Below are 19,224 nucleotides of genomic sequence, written 5' to 3'. Positions count from 1 at the left end.
GGAAACTCAATCTTATTAAATTAAGGATAAATTTTCCTTCATTGCCGTCATTAGTGACTAATAGTGAGTGAGAGGCTGGCTATAGATATTTTGAAAATTCTAATTGATATATATGCTCATTATTTTTCCTGTTTTGAGTGAAAATTATTTTAGGTAATTTAGGCTGATTCAAGCATATGCATTCTTTTAATTTTTGTGCATATTATACATGCACAAATATATGTATTTTTAATCATCAAGATCTAATAAAAAGTGATGCAACGGTACGGAGTGGTTGTATGGGCAAATGCCAAAAAAAAAAACTTTTTCTATAGATGCTCATTGAAAGGCCCATAAAAGAAAGTACCATCTAGGACCAATAGTTTTGCTAACTGAACAGTTTATTTTACTATAGATACATTTTAAAATATTGAGTTCAAAGTTCCCTGTTTTTGAACCTTTCCATATGAGTATGATAAGATAATGGGGAATACAAGATTGCATATAATTGTTTAATTGTATAGAATGGAAGGGTTCAATGAAGCACCTTCATCTGGCTCTAATTTTCTTTCCAGATATCTCCTACAATTGAAGACCCCAGCATTTTTGGGCACATAGAAGAAATGCTGAAGCAGGCATTATGACTTTTTTTTCTTTTTTTGTCACTTTTCTAATTGGAGTTAGATTTTGGAATTATTTCCCAGAAATAAATATTTAAATAGAAATTACATGCAAACTGAAATGTAAATTGTAGAGCTTGGTCTAAAAACATCTAAAAACAATGTACGTGAAAACTAGTAAAAGGCCTTCTGTTTGATTAGCCCAATTAGCACTGTTACTGGTTACCTGTAACATTGCTCATTATAGATTTTCCAGAACTTTGATTTAAGAAAAATATATCTGACATACGATTTATAAAAATTGTACCCCCCAAAAAAACATTTTAATTGAAAGTGACACTAATATCGAGCCACTTGCTGAAATTAGGACTCTGCAGCTTTGACCCAAGACCTAAAACTCAAGTGAAGTCAGAAAACAATTATAATTTTCTTATAGAAATTCTGAATATTTTCTAATATTCTTGAGATGCCCACATGCATGGTTATTTTAAATGAAATGGATGAAATGGGACGTTTTAGGTAATCATCTAGACATGATTTTCTAAGTAGGAGAATCTGTCTAGTCACATATTTCCTGAGGGAAGGCTGGGTACCAACCAAGGTACAGCTTTCTTCAATCCTTTGTTACTTAGTCAAGGGGAATCACAGGCTGGCAGAGAGCATAGAGGTCAATTAATCCAATCTCTTTGTCATGGAGATGAGGGCTCTTTAGCTGACTGTATACTCTTAATGATTCCAGCTTCTTTTGGAAACAAGGAAATGTGTAGAAATGGGGAAACTGGCAAGGAAAGCTCTTAAGGAAGAAATGTAAAAGTTTTTACATTAGCTAAAAACCGGGAGGAGTTTTAAGAGAAACCAAAAATCCAGATTTTATGTGAAATCTCTAATTTTTAAATAACTCACTAAAAAAAAAAAATTGTCATATCCAAAGCACATCCTTCCATTTAAACTTCTGTAAAACTATTGAGCATTAAAAAAATAACTGAAAATTAGTCTTTGTTAATAAGCATATGATAATGTGCCAATTATCCAGAGTAGGTCGATATAGATAATTACTTATTTGGTTTACTTAGAGCTCTACATGAGATCAGTTATCAAAGAATACATTTAAACTCAAAAAATACCATACCCATGTCTTGACGGTTCTTAAAGTATTCCTCAGTCTTTCAGTCCATCAGGAACATTATTTTTAAGAGCAACTGTCTTAACATATAGTCTGGTAACATATCACAAAATATATATGAGCGATAATAGATAAGAGCTTATTGTTTGTTTCATAAAAATTGCTTACAACTTGTATAAAGACATTCTGAAAATGTTAGGATTTTTTGGACTGTAGCCTATAAGATAAATGGCTTCTCAAAGTAAATTGTTATTTGCTAAAATTGGCTTTTTGATTGTCACACCTGAAAAAATACATTTATCTAACTGCTCCTTTTAATTATTTTAGCAGACTGAGTTAAACTAATTAGATAGATATTCAGCTTATAATTTGAAGTTGTTGGGTTCCTTAAACTGTCTCTTCTCTTGAGTACATTTTATCTTATCACAACTGTAATCTTACACTTTTTAATGTCTTAGAATTAAGATGTATTACCTTCTTTTTTCATATAAAATTCAGTTAATTTGAAATGGCAAATTCTTTAGCCGATTGTGTATCATAGTTCATCTGCAAGGTATAAACCCAGGCATATACAAGAATTGTGTTAACGATTACATCTTTGATCCTCTTGCACATTTTTCGTGGTAATCAATCTGAGAGATACTTCAGCAAGCAGGCTTGGGTTATTTTCCTGTTGAGTGGGATTGGAAAACAGTGCACAAGACCGGGGAAGTGGTGTTTTCTTGTATCTGGTTAAAGAAAGTGATCTCCTTTGCAGGGTCAGAGAAAGTACTGCTCCTCTCACAAGACTGAATGTGGGGCAAGAAAGATACAGTCATCAGATTGCTTAAATTTTGGAAGAAAAAAAAAAGGAATTTTCTATTTTAATACTTACCATAAGGTACTTTCACTCAATAGTACTTAAAATATTTTGAATTAAATGTCTTTAAAAATAACAATATAATGTTACTAAAAAATGTAATTTGCTGAAATAAATTCTGCATGATCTTCTTTTGGTAGTTGCATAGAATTTTTTTACCGTAAGGTATTAAAATTAAAATGTAAATATTTTATTTTAAAATCTATAGAAAAGTGCCAATTAATTTATCTATTTTGCCTGTGAAAATGTACTAAGTGTATACAAATGAGAACTGCTTTACATTTAAAAGCAGTTTTATTTATATAAAATTATATTTGTAAAGGCTCTGATTATTAAAAATATGAAAATTCATAATGTTGATAGTTAAAAGGAAGAAAACCAAGGTTCTAAGCTTAATCCATGAAATGGGTTTTAGAATCTGGCAAAATGATCTTATACATCGAAGAATATTTTATGGTTTTTGAGGCAAGTAACTGGATCTTTTATATCCCTGTATGTTAGTCTATTTTAAATGGTTAATATCTCTTATTAGGTGATCTCTTAAAGGGGAAGAACTGTTTATGCAATTAAGTTGTGCAGAACAGTAGATACAAATCTAGTTTGTATTATTATGATACCATAGTTTCTATATTATATTTCATTTCTGTAAGTCAAGATCCCCATATTCAGACGAACTTAAAAAGCTCTTTCCCATTGTTTCTAATCAGGCAACATTTTTAGAAAATTTAAAATCACTTTCATAGGCAAGTTTAGTGCTCCCTCTTGTGGCAGACTCACTTTTGAAGCTAAAAGATTGATCACTAAGAAGAATGATTTTCATTATAGTTTAAGTAAAATTTTAAACTTTATGTGACTAGAAAACAAAGCTTAAACAGAGAACTGGAAGTATTTTTGTTTATTGACAATGGAGAGGGTTTCTGTTACCATTACCTTTTGAGTGAATCTGTTAAACAAAAATTGACATCAAAACAAATGTAATGTACGTGCAAACATAGCAAATTAAATACAAAAAAGGAATTACTAATGACAGGTCTTGCTGTTAATAAGATCAAGCAGCAGAAAATCAGCAGTTAGATAAATGGTATTCTTAAATAGATTTTACTTTGAAATCTCCCATATAAACAAAGAATAAACAACAGTAACACCACCAAATAAAGCCACAGGGAAGAGATTATTCTTCTATACTTTTATACACTATATATGTTAATCATTCTGTCTTATTTCCTCTGATAAGACTGACTTCAGGGAAGTCGCAACAAGGCCTTCTCGGCTAAGAGCATATAACGTTAGTTAGACATGAGTCTGGCTAATGCCCTATTACATTGACAAAAGGGAAAGGTTTCTGGGGTTTTGCTTTTTCCAGTGGAAATGACCTCAGACTCTGCAGTGGTTGACATTCACTGAACAGGGCTGGCTGGAGGTTCAAGGTATTTGGATGAACATGTGGTTCTTAGTAAAGAAGTTTTTTTTTTTTTTTTTTTCCCTTGGTCCATAGGTAATAAGAAGACATTTTTTTTTTTTTTATAAATTTTTTTAAATAATTGCTTTTGACTCTTGTAAACAGTTTGGCTTTGTTTCGTATTGAAAAGGAGATCGAGCCATCACAGTGCTATTTCTAAAGATATAGGACATCCCTGATTTCCTTTAAAGGTCTATTTTTGGCTCCAGTTCCAGGTTAAATCATTCTTTTTTACATGATCAGAGGCAGGTTTTCAGCTTTAAGGATTGACAGACTTAAAGGAGAAACATGTTGGAAGCATGAAACATGCTTCCAGGAAACATATCAATTTGTTACAATTCGAAAACTGTAAAAATGGTGGAATGGTAAAATACAAACAGTACTTGGAATTGTCAAATGTTTGCACTCAAGACTCCATGAACCATATATTTTATTTTTAAAAAAATCATATTTATATCCATTTACATAAGACTTACACATTTAAAAAGAAATGCATACACAGTAATACATAAATGCCAAGTATATTACAATAAAACATGAAAAACCAAGTGGCTCCATTTCATAAAAGCATCTGTTGTACAGAATTTATGATGTGGATGATGCTTATTATTCAAATGACTTAAGCATTTTCTTACAATTGTAGTAAACTAATCAAACTTAATATCTGACTCCCCCCAAAATCACATTTTCAGCTTAATAAACCATTAGTTGTGATTATTTCCTTAGAATTCAGTCTTCACAAAGGTTTTCACTGCTTATCTTCTTAGATGGTAGTGCACTTTAGGTAGAGTAGACTGAAAAGACGACATCTAAAATATGTAATGGACAGCATTAGTTTACTGAAAGATCCCAGATTGGAAAAATCTCCCTCTGCGACTCTTGGTGCACCTCCATGCATCCTGCCCACTTTTGTCCTAAGGGTAGGATATCATCTCAGGTCTAACCAATGGCTGTATGTAATTAATATTTGCTCCTCTCTAATTTTCTGCAGGCGAGGTTCATAAATAAGATTTGCTCAACTTTGTAGAAAGTATGGCAGTAATATAAACAAAGGTAGTCACAGAAAACCTCAGCAGTCCTTTTGAAAAGCGTACAGCTTGCTCATTAATAAATTGAGTTGAGTTGACCTATTCCATGGAATAGATCTGTATTCTAACTCATATATTTTAGAGCTCTTCAAAAGAGATCTTTAATTGTGACAAAAACATAATGATAATCAGTAACATATAAAGAATCTGGGTTAGTGATGTGGCATCACTGATTCTTTCCAGTCATAATATACTTAGGAAAAGATCACAATTACTATCCCGACACAAGAGATAAATGATATGTTCTGAATTGTGTTAATAACAAAAATGCTAATGTTTCCTCACAATAGAAATTGGTTGTCCCAGATTAACTTATTGGAAATAAATACCTTTATTCCATTTAATGGTAAAAACTAGGAAATATGAACTAGAATGCCAAGCACAAAATACAGATTATAAATAGTTAAAGAGTAATTCTACCCATCAGTCAAGAGCTAAGAAGCAAGCACTACTCAACATATTAAGTAGTCATTTGTAAATTAGTGAAGTATTCTAATTCTAGTTCCTGGTAAATTATCATGTTATGTGTAGAAACTATTACAAACAGTATTTTGGAAAGCCTCTTATTTAGCCAAATTATTACAAATTTTAGATCATGCCTAATAAGGTGCCAAATTGTATACCATAATTAAATTTTTAATGTTAGGGTTTTACATTCTGAAATTAAATCTCTTATCTGAAAGCTTTTTGTTTTATCATCAGCAGCTTCAAATAGTGACCCAAATAAGGCAGCATATCAGCTCCTATATTAGGCCCCAAAGACCAACAGTAAGTTGTGTGGAGCTTTTAGTTCAAGGCAATGAATAAACAGCACAAGATGAGCTGTTCCCCTCCCCATCCCTGTGCACATACTTGGTTCTAAATATTGCTCTAAAAAGTGTTTCTCCAAAATTTTAATTCATCGTAAATGGTAGAATATTTTGGTAAAGCACAGTTGTAGATTAAAAAATGTTTATGAGTTCTTGACATTTATTTTCTATGAAGACACAGTTTTACTAAGACCGGTTTCCAATAAAATTCCATTTTCATATGGATTTGGAATTAGATTCCATCAACTAGTATTTCTCGAAGTACAAATGCCTTATAGCTTATGATTTTATAGGATGGGTTTCTGTCCTGTCCGCCATTGTTATAATGTTATTTCACTTGGTTTCTATCTGCTGTAAACCCCAGATACTTAAAATTCCTATACGTTTTCAACAAGTATTAATCACATTGATGAAAAACAACATACCAGAAGTTCAGATTTTTCAGTTATACTTTTGTTTTTAATGTGAAATAACCTCCAAATCATTTTCCTGATTCTGCCACTATTTGACTCTGGGTACCTACTAAAATACTATTTGCTTATTTCAACTTCCCCTATATAAAATACTCACTTAAAAGTGTGTTATTCTGTAAGTGCCAAACTCTCACCAGTAAAATGCTATATGCATCAATATAAAGTGCTATGAAAAAGTAGAAACCAGTGTAGTAGCAACCCACTGATGTGTAATAAGATAGTGACAGGCCTCCAACAGATGGGCCTTAAACCATAGCAGACAGATGGTGATAGGAAATCCTAGATTAAGAGTTACAATGTAAAGAACTTTCCACTCTCTAGCAATTCAAAGGGGTTCTCTCACTTCTCTCACTCTTCGGCACAACGAAGAGTATTGTGTATATTTACTAGTCTATGTAGGTTCCACTTTTTTTGGTGGTTTTTTGTCAGCCAAGGAAAACTACTCACAGCAAGTCAGTGCTGCCTCCTTTGAGTGGCTTGTCAACATGAGTATGTGCGAACAGTGGAGTTGTCTAACCTCTGCAGTCTTGATGAAGGAACTGCAAATGGAGAAAAGGGCTTTAGAGGGACTTGGATGATTGAGTACAAAATTTCAGATGAGAAAGATTCATTTTCCCTGCATAAAGGGATCTGAACATATTAATAGACCTTCTTTCTCTCAGATAGAAGCCACTCATATTCCTTTTCTCAAGACAAGCTACTAAAGAAAATTTATTCCAGTGTGATTCACCTGAGCTTTCAAGTTGTGTATTCCTCCTTAGGTGAAATCTGTTAACAAGAACAGTTCCCCTGGGTGCTCCTGTTTTTGAAGCAAAGATTGCTCTTGGAGAATTCAGTATGATGGATTATCTTCCCCTCCAATACTGAAAAGCTGCTATACTCATTTTAATCATGTTAAATTGCTCATGAATTTTGCTAATGTGTTCCATAATAGTAACAACTTAGAAGAAATATAGATCAAAGATCATGGAATATAGATCAAAGATCATGGTTTATACTGGAACTTATTTTAAGGGCCATGATAACTACTATCACCTTGACAAGAAATAATAATTCTAGGTGATTGTCTCAATAAAGAGAGTGGGACTTTTTTGTTTAATGCTTACCAGACAGACATAACTTTGTGACTACAACTCAAATTTGTCTCTCCTCCAGAATGGCTGTTTTCCTTTGTGAAGTATATAACACAAGTCTAATGTCCACAGAAGGAAATACTAATTGGGAAATTACTGTCGGTTTTGTGTTTGTTTAATTCTCTTCTCATGGTTGTGCTTGTTTATTTAAGGCCTTCTGCCTTGGTCATAGGTGAGAATATCTGATGAGTCTGAGTTTTTAAGATGAAATAGAAAACTTGTAATATTCAAGCATGTAGGGTGACAGTGGAGTTAATTTCCATCTATTAAGGACCTTTAGTCCAAATCCATCCTCTAAACAAATTATTTACTTGGTGAATAGAAGAGTAAAGAAACACAAATCATGCAGATGTTTTTCTTCCTAGATGTGGACATTAGCCAAAATAGTCCTTTTTAGGATATTTTAAATTATTTTTAAAATATGAATAAAGTGCCATGAGTTCATGCATTAGCAGCTTACAAAAGAGTATGGTCTGATGAAAGCAAAGTAAACTTCAAGCAGAGCAAACCAACTTAAGAAAATAATCAATTCCAGAAAGCTGTGCAAGATCAGAGAATGACAGCATTTGCTAAACAAGCTTTTTACTTTATAAGCAGAAATGCAAAACTACTGTACCATCCGTTGTCATTTTCCTTGACTGCCCCGATGTTGTGGTTAACCTAAATCCAGCCGGTAATGTTTCTGAGGACCCAGGCATCATGCTGATTCCGTGTACTTCACGGGGAGGAAACTGCCTTCTCCAGGTCGACCCACGCCTGAAATTCTTGTCATCACTCTGCCAGTACAGAGATACAATTTGATGTAATGAAAACAAGTAAACTAGTCCAGGTGCTTAAAACATGTAACTCTGATTATTTACATTCAGTCTGTAAAGTATACATATGGAATACTATATTTCAAGGGTTATATTGATTCCAAAATGAGAATGCAGGATATGTGAAATAGAAATGTTTTTATTAAAAAGTTCATATGATTTCGAATCTAAAACATATGAAAGTAAAATCTTTGAAAATTTAAAATAAAACCCCAAAGTTTTTCCAAAAAGAATTTTGGGTATACTTTGTTGCACTTCATGCCAACTGTTTTTATGTTATGAGATGATATACTTAGTTGAATAAGTATTGGGTAAACACTATTTGATTCACACAGTTGATTATTTCATGAATTTTGCTTTTATGTATACAAGGTATATGTTATGGGAAATCTATATTTGATACAACCTGGCTCATATGGGATACGATAATTTATACTCTGTGTAAGAAACTAAATTTGTCATTTGCTAGATTTCAGCTGATACAGAATTAACTTGTAGTTTGTTGAAAAACCTATGCAAATGGTCACCTTCCTTTTAATAAATACATGTGCTCATTAGATGCCACCAAAAGCATAATATAACTCTGGCTGCTGTTTTACAATGTAATTCTTGTTGCTGATTCTATTATATCTTAATTGCATAAAATCTTCCCTCTCTGTGCATACCCATTGTACCTGCAGACAAACAGTTATTTTCTCTGAATTGGTAAGCAACAATATGTAATTTACCATTTGACTGATTATCTTCTTTGTTTCTAATCTAAGGAAAATATTAATCATTCTACATAGATCTTGTCTTCTTATATCACTAAGTTTTTCATCTAAGGAAGGACTGTCTACTCCCTAAAATTATAGTTAAATATGTGTGGTTGACTCTGCTAGCTCAGGTGACTTCATTTGGGCATAGAGAATATAGATAGATATTCAGCCTAAATTATTGTTATAAATAAGAAACACTATAAAGTATTCTTCATCATAGACTACTAATTTAAGTAGCATACAAGGTTAATCTGGGAAAAATAAAATCATTTATGTAATTACATTTATCCATTTTTCTTTTAGAATCCTTATTATTAATATATAAATTTTGTTTAGGTATGACAGCCATTTTACATTTTAAGAGATTTCTGCTACTCTTCTCAACTGCAGCATTTGACTGCCTTAGACCTCCAAATATTTATAAATGGAAAAAAGAAGCAGAATTTCACAGTTGTGGCCTCGCTGACTTCTTGAATCTTGGAGAAGTTATTGCATGAACATAAATTTCCTTCAGTTCTATAAAACATTACATTACACTGTAGGAATGTACAGCTCCTATAATGTGTGAGATAAGGGCTCAAAAATATGCCAGTAAGTTGAGAATTTAAATCATGATTCCTTAACTTCTGTTCTTTCAACATAGTGTTACTGCAGAAAGTTAATGGGAACTATAAGCAACAACATCACAGGAAAAGGTTTCCATGAGAGGAGATTGAAAGGTACGCTCTCAGCTGAGGATATCCTCTGTCTGTAGCAGCACATGAACACTTCTCAAATCATTTCAGTGGAATCTGAATGCGATCAGCCCCAGAAACAAGTCTATTCTGGCTCCAGCTAAGTTGTTTAGATATTTTTGTTCACATTCAAAAAACAAAACCAAAATCAAACAAAGAAATGAAAAACTGAGACAAAAGCGACTAGAGGGTTTGAATGATAAAATCATGTGCTTTTTTAGTAATAAAAAGAGGTAGCATATTTTAAAGGCAGATAATAACGTTCCATTTAGGACTTTCAACTTGTTCATTACTTTTAAGAAGCAACACTAGAACCCACATAGACTTGTGTCTCTGACTGGACCTCTACTTCAGGTCAGTCTGCATTTTAGAATCGTTATGACAGATCTTTAATCATTTTTATTAAAATTATTTTTCCAACTTTTAAGTAAGGATAATAATTGTACTTAAAAGTGTGTATGGGGCTTCCCTGGTGGCACAGTGATTGAGAGTCCACCTGCCGATGCAGGGGACACGGGTTTGTGACCCGGTCCGGGAAGATCCCACATGCCGCGGAGCGGCTGGGCCCGTGAGCCATGGCCGCTGAGCCTGTGCGTCCGGAGCCTGTGCTCTGCAACAGGAGAGGCCACAGCAGTGAGAGGCCCGCATACCGCAAAAAAAAAAAAAAAAAAAAAAAGTGTGTATGTGTTTATGCAGACTATCTTTTTGATTCAACAATTAAGAATACGGATTAAAAGCAGATACAAACTACTATATATAAAATACATAAACAACAAGGCCCTACTGTACAACACAGGAACCTATATTCAATATCCTGTAATAAACCATAACGAACATAAAAAGAAACGAAGTTGAGTTATTTGTAGTGCAGTGGATGGACCTAGAGTCTGTCATACAGAGTGAAGTAAGTCAGAAAGAGAAAAACAAATACTGTATGCTAAAATATATATGGAACCTAAAGAAAAAAAATGGTCACGAAGAACCTAGGAGCAAGGAGGGAATAAAGACACAGACCTACTAGACAATGGACTTGAGGATACGGGAAGGGGGAAGGGTAAGCCTGGACAAAGAGAGAGTGGCATGGACATATATATACTACCAAATGTAAAACAGATAGATAGTATGAAGCAGCCACACAGCACAGGGAGATCAGCTCGGTGCTTTGTGACCACTTAGAGGGGTGGGATAGGGAGGGTGCGAGGGAGGGAGATGAAAGAGAGAAGAGGTATGGGGATATGTGTATATGTATAACTGATTCACTTTGTTATAAAGCAGAAACTAACACACCATTGTAAAGCAATTATACTCCAATAATTCGTGCCCCGGTCCGGGCGGATCCCACATGCCATGGAGCGGCTAGGCCCATGAGCCATGGCTGCTGAGCCTGTGCGTCTGGAGCCTGTGCTCCGCAACGTGAGAGGCCCACGTACCGCAAAAAAAAAAAAAAGACTCATCAAATGACTCATCAAATAGAGAATATCAATAGAGAGACAGAAATTATACATGTATATGATATGTATTATATATATGATATATATATTATATATATATATACAGAGAGAGAGAGAATCTAATGGAAATTCTGGAATTGAAAAGTGAAACAAGTGAAATTAAAAATTCACTAGAGGGGGCTTCCCTGGTGGCGCAGTGGTTGAGAATCTGCCTGCCAATGCAGGGGACACGGGTTTGAGCCCTGGTCTGGGAAGATCCCACATGCTGCAAAGCAACTAGGCCCGTGAGCCACAACTACTGAGCCTGTACGTCTGGAGCCCGTGCTCCACAACAAGAGAGGCCGCGATAGTGAGAAGCCCGCGCACCAGATGAAGAGTGGCCCCCACTCGCCGCAACTAGAGAAAGCCCTCGCACAGAAACGAAGACTCAACACAGCCAAAAATAAATAAAAGCCATTTCTAAAAAAAAATTCACTAGAGAGGTTCAGTAGCATCTTTGAACTGGAAGAATAAAGAATCAGCAAACTTGAAGATACAGCAATTGAGATTATTCAGTCTAAAGAACAGAAAGGAAAAAAGAATGAAGAAAAATGAACAGAGCCTCAGATACCCATGGAACATCTTTGAACACACAATATACACTTAATGGGAATTCCAGAAGAGGAGCGAATTAGGCAGAAAAACATATTTGAAGAAATAATAGTCCAAAAATTCAAAATTTTGATGAAAAACATTACACATCCAAAGTCCAAGTAGACATCATAGTAAAACTGTTAAAAGGCAGCGAAAATCTTGAACACAAGAGAGAAATGATGTATCATACAAGGGAACCACAATAAAATTAACAGCTAATTTTTTATCAGAAACAATGGAGGCCAGAAGGAATGAGATGGCATATTCAAAGTGCTGAAAGAAAAAAATCCTGTCAATTAAGAAGTCTTTGTCCAATAAAAGTATCCTTCAGCAATGAAGGTGAAATAAAGACACTCCCAGACAAAGAATGAGAATTTGTTGCTAGCAGGCCTGCCTTATAAAAAATACTAAAGGAAGTCCTTCAGGGTAAAAGGAAATGACACCTGACAGTAAACTGAATCCACATGAATAAATAAAGAGCAAAAGGCAATTATATAGTAAATACAAAGACACTACAAACATATTTTTCTCTTTTATTCTCTTAACTGAGTTAAAAAACAATTGTTGGGTTTATAACATAAAGAGGGAATAGAGTTATATTGGAGAAAGGAAAGGACACCAGACAGTAGCTTGAATCCACAGAAGAAAATGAAAAGAACCAGAAATGATAAATATGTGGTTTAATATAAAAAATTCTATAAATACATTTTTTCTCCTTTCTTCTCTTAAATTTTTAAAATGACATATAAAGCAATAATTATAACACTATTATTGGATTTATAACACATATGGATGTAATATATATGACAATAATAGCACAAAGGGTAAGGAGGGAATTGAGCTATATTGGAGCAAAGTTTTGATAATTTATTAGAATTGAGTTAGTAGTAATCTGAAGTATATTGTGATAAATTACATATTATAATCTCTAGAACAAACTGAGACTAGTAACTCAAAAATGTAATAAAGAAACCACAAAGGAATTAAAATGTACATTAGAAAAGTATTTATTTAACACAAAAGAAGACAGTAAAGGAAGAACAGAAGCACAAGAACAAAAGAAGACATGAAGCATATAGAAAAAAATAAAATTGCAGAGAGAAATCCAACCATATCAATAATTACTCTAAATATAAATAGCTTAAACATTCAGACTAAATGTGAATGACTTAAACATTATCAAACCAGATTAAAAAAACAAGATTCAATTATACACTCCCTACAAGAGACATTTTAGATGCATAGACACAAACAGGTTGAAAGCAAAAGAATGAAAAAATATACACCATGCAAACAGTAACCACAAGTGAGATAAAACGTCAATACCAATTTTAGATAAAATAGACTTTAAGACCAAGAAATATACTAAAGACAGAGATACTTTATAATGATAAAAGGGTCAATTCATCAAAATGATATAATTATGTGCACCTAACAACAGAGTCCCAAAATACATGAAACAACACCTGACAGAACTGAAGGGAGAAATAGAGCATTCCACAATAGTAGCTAGAAAGACAACCTACTGAACAGGAGAAAACATTTGCAAATGATATGACTGATAAGGGGTTAATATCCAAAATATATAAATAGCTCATATAACTCGACAACAAAAAGAAACAACCCAATTAAAAAATGGGCAGAAGATGTGAATAGACATTTTTCCAAAGAGGACATTCAGATGGCCAGCAGACACATGAAAAGATGCTCAACATCATTAATCATCAGAGAAATGGAAATTAATACCATAATGTGATACCACTTCACACCTGTCAGAATGGCTGTCATCAAAAAGAACACAAATAAGAAATGCTGGAGGGGATGTGGCAAAAAGGGAACCCTTGTCCACTGTTGGTGGGAATGTAAATTGCTGCAGCCATTGTGGAAATCAGTATGGAGGTTTCTCAAAAAACTAAAAGTAGAACTACCACGTGACCCAGCAATTCCACTCCTGGGTATATATCTGAAAAAAATGAAAACACTAATTCGAAAAGATACATGCACCCCAATGTTCACAGCAGCATTATTTACAATTGCCAAGATATGGAAGCAACCTAAGTGTAGATGAATGGATAAAAAAGATGTTGCATGTATATATACTATGGAATACTACTCAGCCATAAAAAAGAATGAAATTTTGCCATTTGCAGCAACATGGATGGACTCGGAGGGTATTATGCTAAGTGAAATAAGTCAGACAGAGAAAGACAAATACTACATGATATCACTTATATGTGAAATCTAAAAAATAAAGCAAACTAGTGAATATAACAAAAAAAGAAACAGATTCACAGATATAGCAAACAAACTAGTGGTTACCAGTGGGGAGAAAGAAGGGCGGAGGGGTAAAATAGGGTTGGGGCTTAAGAGGTACAAACTATAATGTATAAAATAAGCTACAAGGATATGTTGTACAACACAGGGAATATAGCCAATATTTTATAATAATTATAAATGGAGTATAACCCTTAAAATTGAGAATCACTATGTTGTACACCATAACATATAATATTGTACATCAACTGTACTTCAATAACAAAATTTAAAAATTAATAAAAATTAAGTGGCTAAATAAAAACCAAAAGAAAAATTAAAAAAAAATACAAACCATAATGGAAAAGAATGTGAAAAAGAATATATATGTATATATACACATATATATACATATTATATATACATATATATATATAGAGAGAGAGAGAGAGAGAGAACTGAATCACTTTGCTGTACGCAAGAAACTACCACAACATTGTAAATTAACTATACTTCAATAAAAAATTTTGAAAAAAGAATAAGGATTGAAAAGATTATCAAAGTTATAAAATTAAAATCAGTTAAATATTAACTGTTTTTAAAAAATATTAATCATTATCCTGATTGGAGAGGAGTATGAATTTACAGGAAGTTAGCTGAGGTCAAGACTGTAGAGCTTATCTGTCTAACTTCCTCTGAAAAGGACAGCTTGGGTTTTATAAAACCAAGATCACCTGCCCTGCCCATTTGAGTGTGGAATTATTGTCTCATTTTAGGAATTGCTGTGTTCATTCACAGAACTATTTTAATCAGCTTTTCTTTACAGCCAAGAAACACCTGCATTTTGCAACACAGAATTATGCATCACTGTATTTTCCACTTCATACTCAGGTTTCCTCCCCATTTCTTCCAGAAAGATCCTTGAAAACCTCAGAAGGAATATTAAAATCCACAGTTTATCAATGCACAGAGTGTGCTAACGTCCCTTGTATTGCTTCATCTTGGGAGACTACTTACATGTTTACTATTTTCCAAATCATTTAAACATGCATTTACTATGTGTAGAGATTCTTACACTCAATATAACCTTCAATTCCTATGACTGTTAAAATGTTACTCATATATTTTTAAGGAAAACACAATATTGATATCTAAAATAATCAAAAGCTTCCCATTTATTGAAAGCAAGTTTTTTCTTCCTTTTAATATCCTAAAATTTCCTGTGAAGATACACTGATATTTAAGAAATAAGCACATCCCTTATTAAAGAGCTGAATTTATTAGGGCTAGTGTTGTCATTACTTACAATTTAAAAAAATTTTTGCTCAACATTATTTTGCTGTCATAGCTCATGAAAAATGTCTGAAATACTTCTTAGTGTTTCTAACTGCCGATATGATAATATATATGAATTTATAAAGTTCTTTCCAAATCAAATTAGTAAAATTAAATATTTAAGAATAATAGTGGGGGAAATTCTAGATTCTATCCATAGAACAAGCATCTGATGAATTTTGAGCACTAGTCCTTGAAAGCCATTTTACTTGTACTGTCCCAGGTCCCTTTTGAATGACAATGACAGACAAAGACTTACTTCATCCAGTCGCCGTTCAGTTCCCAGAGCCAGGAGGTTATTGTATTCCCTTTCGAGAATCTGCCTTGCCTGTCGAGATCAGATTAGAGTTAACATCATTGAAGTCACCTTTTATTTGGAAAATCATAGCGATTATATTTACCTGAGAAAACATTCCAATACCCTGTTTTATTTACAGGGGTCTCATTTTTTTCATCCTCTATATCTATAAGCCATTGTAAATTTACACTATAAACACAAGGAAGGGCAATTTTCTTTAGTCTGTGGACAGTAGAGACAGCCTCACATAAACGTCTGAGGTCAAAGGGTTTGACCTCACTTTGTTACTTTATTCCAATTGAATATTTTAAGTAAACTTTGAAATATACAAAAATGAAATAAAAAGTAAAGTTAGACTGCCACATTTTTGTCAAGTCTATGCAGGTAGTTCTGAAACCTGGCCAATCATCATTTGGGGAAACTTTAAATGATGAGGGTTCCTGTGCCCTATCTCTTGATATCTGATTTCTTAGGCTTGTGATGTAGATTGCACGTTTTATTTTAAGTTTTTAAGGAACTCCAGCAATTCAAATAATTATCCAGACTTGGGAAACAATGGCACACCCAGAGCTGAGTGTCTGTATAATTCAGACATGTAAATAGAAATGACTGCCCCTCAGAGAGGCAGAGACTAAAGGCCATCTGTCAGGGATATTGATTGGGGGAATCTGGCATTCAGGTGGGAGGTTGGACCACATAACTTCTAAATCCCTTTCAACTTAATTTTATGATTTTGTTTTGGCTAGAAGTCCAGTAGCTTGAAATTAAAGTCCCAGTGACATATATCAAACGTTGAACTAACTCCCATTAGGAATCATGAATACACAGCCGACTTTTTTTCCCTAAAACTTTACTTTGTCCTTACATAAACCAGGACACAGTGCAACTACAGCACAAAGGGGCTTGCCTGGGTGTTCTGTGTTGGAATCTGTAGTAATAAAGCTAAGCTGCTGTAGTCAAAGTTCTCATCCAGGGCTATAAGTGAGCCATGCACACCACTTTCAAGAATATTATTTGCATATTCTCGAAGTCCAATTGCTTGTATCCAGCGAATAACTCGATCATTGCTCCACACCAACACATCTAGAAAAAGAGGTGCATCATTTTAGGCTGCAGTATTTTGCATAGTAAATAAAAACTGCTGGCTGAAATGAGCCACAGGCGTCTGGCCAAGTTAGCATTTATGCTAGCTTCTTTATTCACTCCCTAGTGCAGCTGGCTCCTTGTGTTACATGTATTTACCTTTCTAATAACTAACCCTTTCTACTTTTAGCCCAGAAAAAAAATTGTGATTTTAAGAGTGTTTGTTATCACTGAAATGAGAGCATTTCCATCACATGGAACATAATGTCTCAAAGTGTTTCTTGTTTTCATTCTGGAGCTCTAGGGGTCTGTCTGAAGTTCAATGCTTTTACCACCAGATGGGGACGTTTCTTATTTGTGTCCATATACAGCTCTTCAGTCAAGAGAGCAAGATGACAATCTAAAATGGTTCTTCATCAGAGTATTTTTAAACTACTACCTAACTATTGTGTATAGGCTAGAAGAAACTTTTTTTTTTTTTTCCATCTGAAGCAATAAGTCAGAGAACAGAATAGTAAGAGAACAGGCACTCAATAGTTTGATACTTACCCTACTATTTTGTCAATCCATTATTTCTCAGTCACATACTAATCCAAAAATCAACCACTCTCAAGTCATAAGTTGTTTTTCCTTTTAGGTTGAAATGCAATATTTTACTAAGGTACAAAACACTTTGAATTTTATTTTCTAAAACTAAAACCTTTAGAGAAAAATGTCATATATACCTCTTTAGACCAAAACATATCAAAGTATATTTTATCCTTTTTCCATTCCTTCTCATTATGAGTTGACATAATACTACATAATAGCCAGCAAAACAGTCAGAAGGGCCAGAATGTTCCATTGAAAAGAAAGAATTTTGAGGAACTTAAGGGGAAATAAGAAAAGAATTAAACCTTTTTTTCTAATCCTTAAGGGGAAATGAGAAAATAATTAAAACTTTTTTTCTAAAAAAAGAATCAAAACTTTTTTTCATTTCTAGAAAGGTAAATGAAACCCATAATTTACTAGTACAGTAAAAGTAAGTTTTCCTATTAATTTTTTTTTTCTTTCAGAATGAAATTTATACCTTATCCGGAAAAAGTATAAAGAATACTTTGGGAACTATTCTTCAACTTCGACTGTTCATTTCCCCAATTTAACTTATCTGCAAAAATCTTATTAGTATTTTCTTCTTTGTGTGTGTGTGGGGCGGGAGAGTATTTATATATTAAGTTTTTCAAAAGCATTACTAATTTGTCCTAATGCATTAATTTATAACCAATTCAGATTTTCTTGTGTATAACATCAAAGCAATAAAGTGATACTTCAGCACCACAGAGGTCCCCTCACGCCCTTTCTCAGTTGTTATCCTCACCTCAACAATAACCAATATTCTGACTATGCTCACGCCAGATTAATTTTGCCTGATTTTTTAGTTTTTTATAAATGCTGTTGTACAATATGTATCTTCACTCAATATAGGGTTCACCCATGCTATGGCAAATAGCAGTAGCTTGTTTATTTAGTATTCCATTGTATGATTATGTCACAATTTATCCCTTCTACTGTTGATGGAAATTTGGGTGGATTCTACTGTGGTTATTAAGAATAGTGCTGCTTTGGGGCTTCCCTGGTGGCACAGTGGTTGGGGGGTCCGCCTGCTAATGCAGGGGATGCGGGTTCGTGCCCCGGTCTGGGAGGATCCCACATGCCGCGAAGCAGCTGGGCCCGTGAGCCATGGCCGCTGAGCCTGCGCATCCGGAGCCTGTGCTCCGCAACAGGAGAGGCCACAACAGTGAGAGGCCCGCGTACTGCTAAAAAAAAAAAATATATTTATATATCCACCAGTATCTTTTCAACTATTGCTTCTTCCTCATTCTCTCTTACCTCTCTTTCTGGGATTCCAATTACACCTATACTAGACTCCTCCCTGTGTCCAGTGTCTCTAATGATCTGTTTTGTATCACTCATCCTTTTGTTTCTTTTCACATTTCAGGCCAGATATTTTCAACTGATATATCTTTTATTTCATTATTAGTTCCAGTTTAAACTTTCTGCTTCTTAAAATTTCCATTTAATCATTTCTTAACATATTGATTCTAGCTCTTTATTAAAAATTTTCCATTTTGTCACCTATTTTCTTAACACATTAATCACAATTGTTTTAAAGTCCATGTCTGAAAAAAAATCATCCAGGGTCACTTATGGATATATTTATATTTTCTGTTTTATTCCTTTTGGTTTTCCTCATTTTGCCCCATTATTTGACATGTTTTATATATATATACATATATATGTATATATGTGTGTGTGTGTATATATATATATATATATACATA

The 19,224-nt window shown here is 33.7% G+C and overlaps 2 protein-coding genes across 11 annotated transcripts in view; one reads left to right on the top strand and one right to left on the bottom strand.

The window, feature by feature from the left end:
- ACSS3 (acyl-CoA synthetase short chain family member 3) overlaps window positions 1–7,795 on the top strand; it is a 151,345-nt gene extending 143,550 nt beyond the window's left edge. For 2 of the 3 annotated variants that reach the window (XM_024736438.1, XM_024736440.1), the window contains exon 16: window positions 555–2,712. In XM_024736438.1, coding sequence (XP_024592206.1) covers window positions 555–623 — 69 coding nt within the window. In that variant the 3' untranslated portion in view covers window positions 624–2,712. Of the gene's footprint in view, window positions 1–554; window positions 2,713–7,171 lie in introns of those variants that run through there. The other variant, XR_003002075.1, reaches the window with a different exon arrangement.
- The window catches only part of PPFIA2 (PPFI scaffold protein A2), a 458,549-nt gene continuing 440,905 nt past the window's right edge, over window positions 1,581–19,224 (bottom strand). For 6 of the 8 annotated variants that reach the window (XM_024736429.1, XM_024736430.1, XM_024736431.1 and 3 more), the window contains 4 exons: window positions 16,728–16,903; window positions 15,782–15,850; window positions 8,160–8,319; window positions 1,581–6,949 (listed from right to left, as the gene is read on the bottom strand). In XM_024736429.1, the coding sequence (XP_024592197.1) occupies window positions 6,891–6,949; window positions 8,160–8,319; window positions 15,782–15,850; window positions 16,728–16,903 (464 nt within the window). In that variant the 3' untranslated portion in view covers window positions 1,581–6,890. The remainder of the gene's footprint in view (window positions 6,950–8,159; window positions 8,320–15,781; window positions 15,851–16,727; window positions 16,904–19,224) is intronic. The other 2 variants (XM_024736436.1, XM_024736432.1) reach the window with 1 other exon arrangement.

The sequence above is a fragment of the Neophocaena asiaeorientalis genome, unplaced genomic scaffold, assembly GCF_003031525.2.
Source record: "Neophocaena asiaeorientalis asiaeorientalis breed wild unplaced genomic scaffold, Neophocaena_asiaeorientalis_V1.1 scaffold134, whole genome shotgun sequence".
Taxonomy (NCBI): domain Eukaryota; kingdom Metazoa; phylum Chordata; class Mammalia; order Artiodactyla; family Phocoenidae; genus Neophocaena; species Neophocaena asiaeorientalis.
This window is presented reverse-complemented; position numbering and strand designations above follow the sequence as displayed.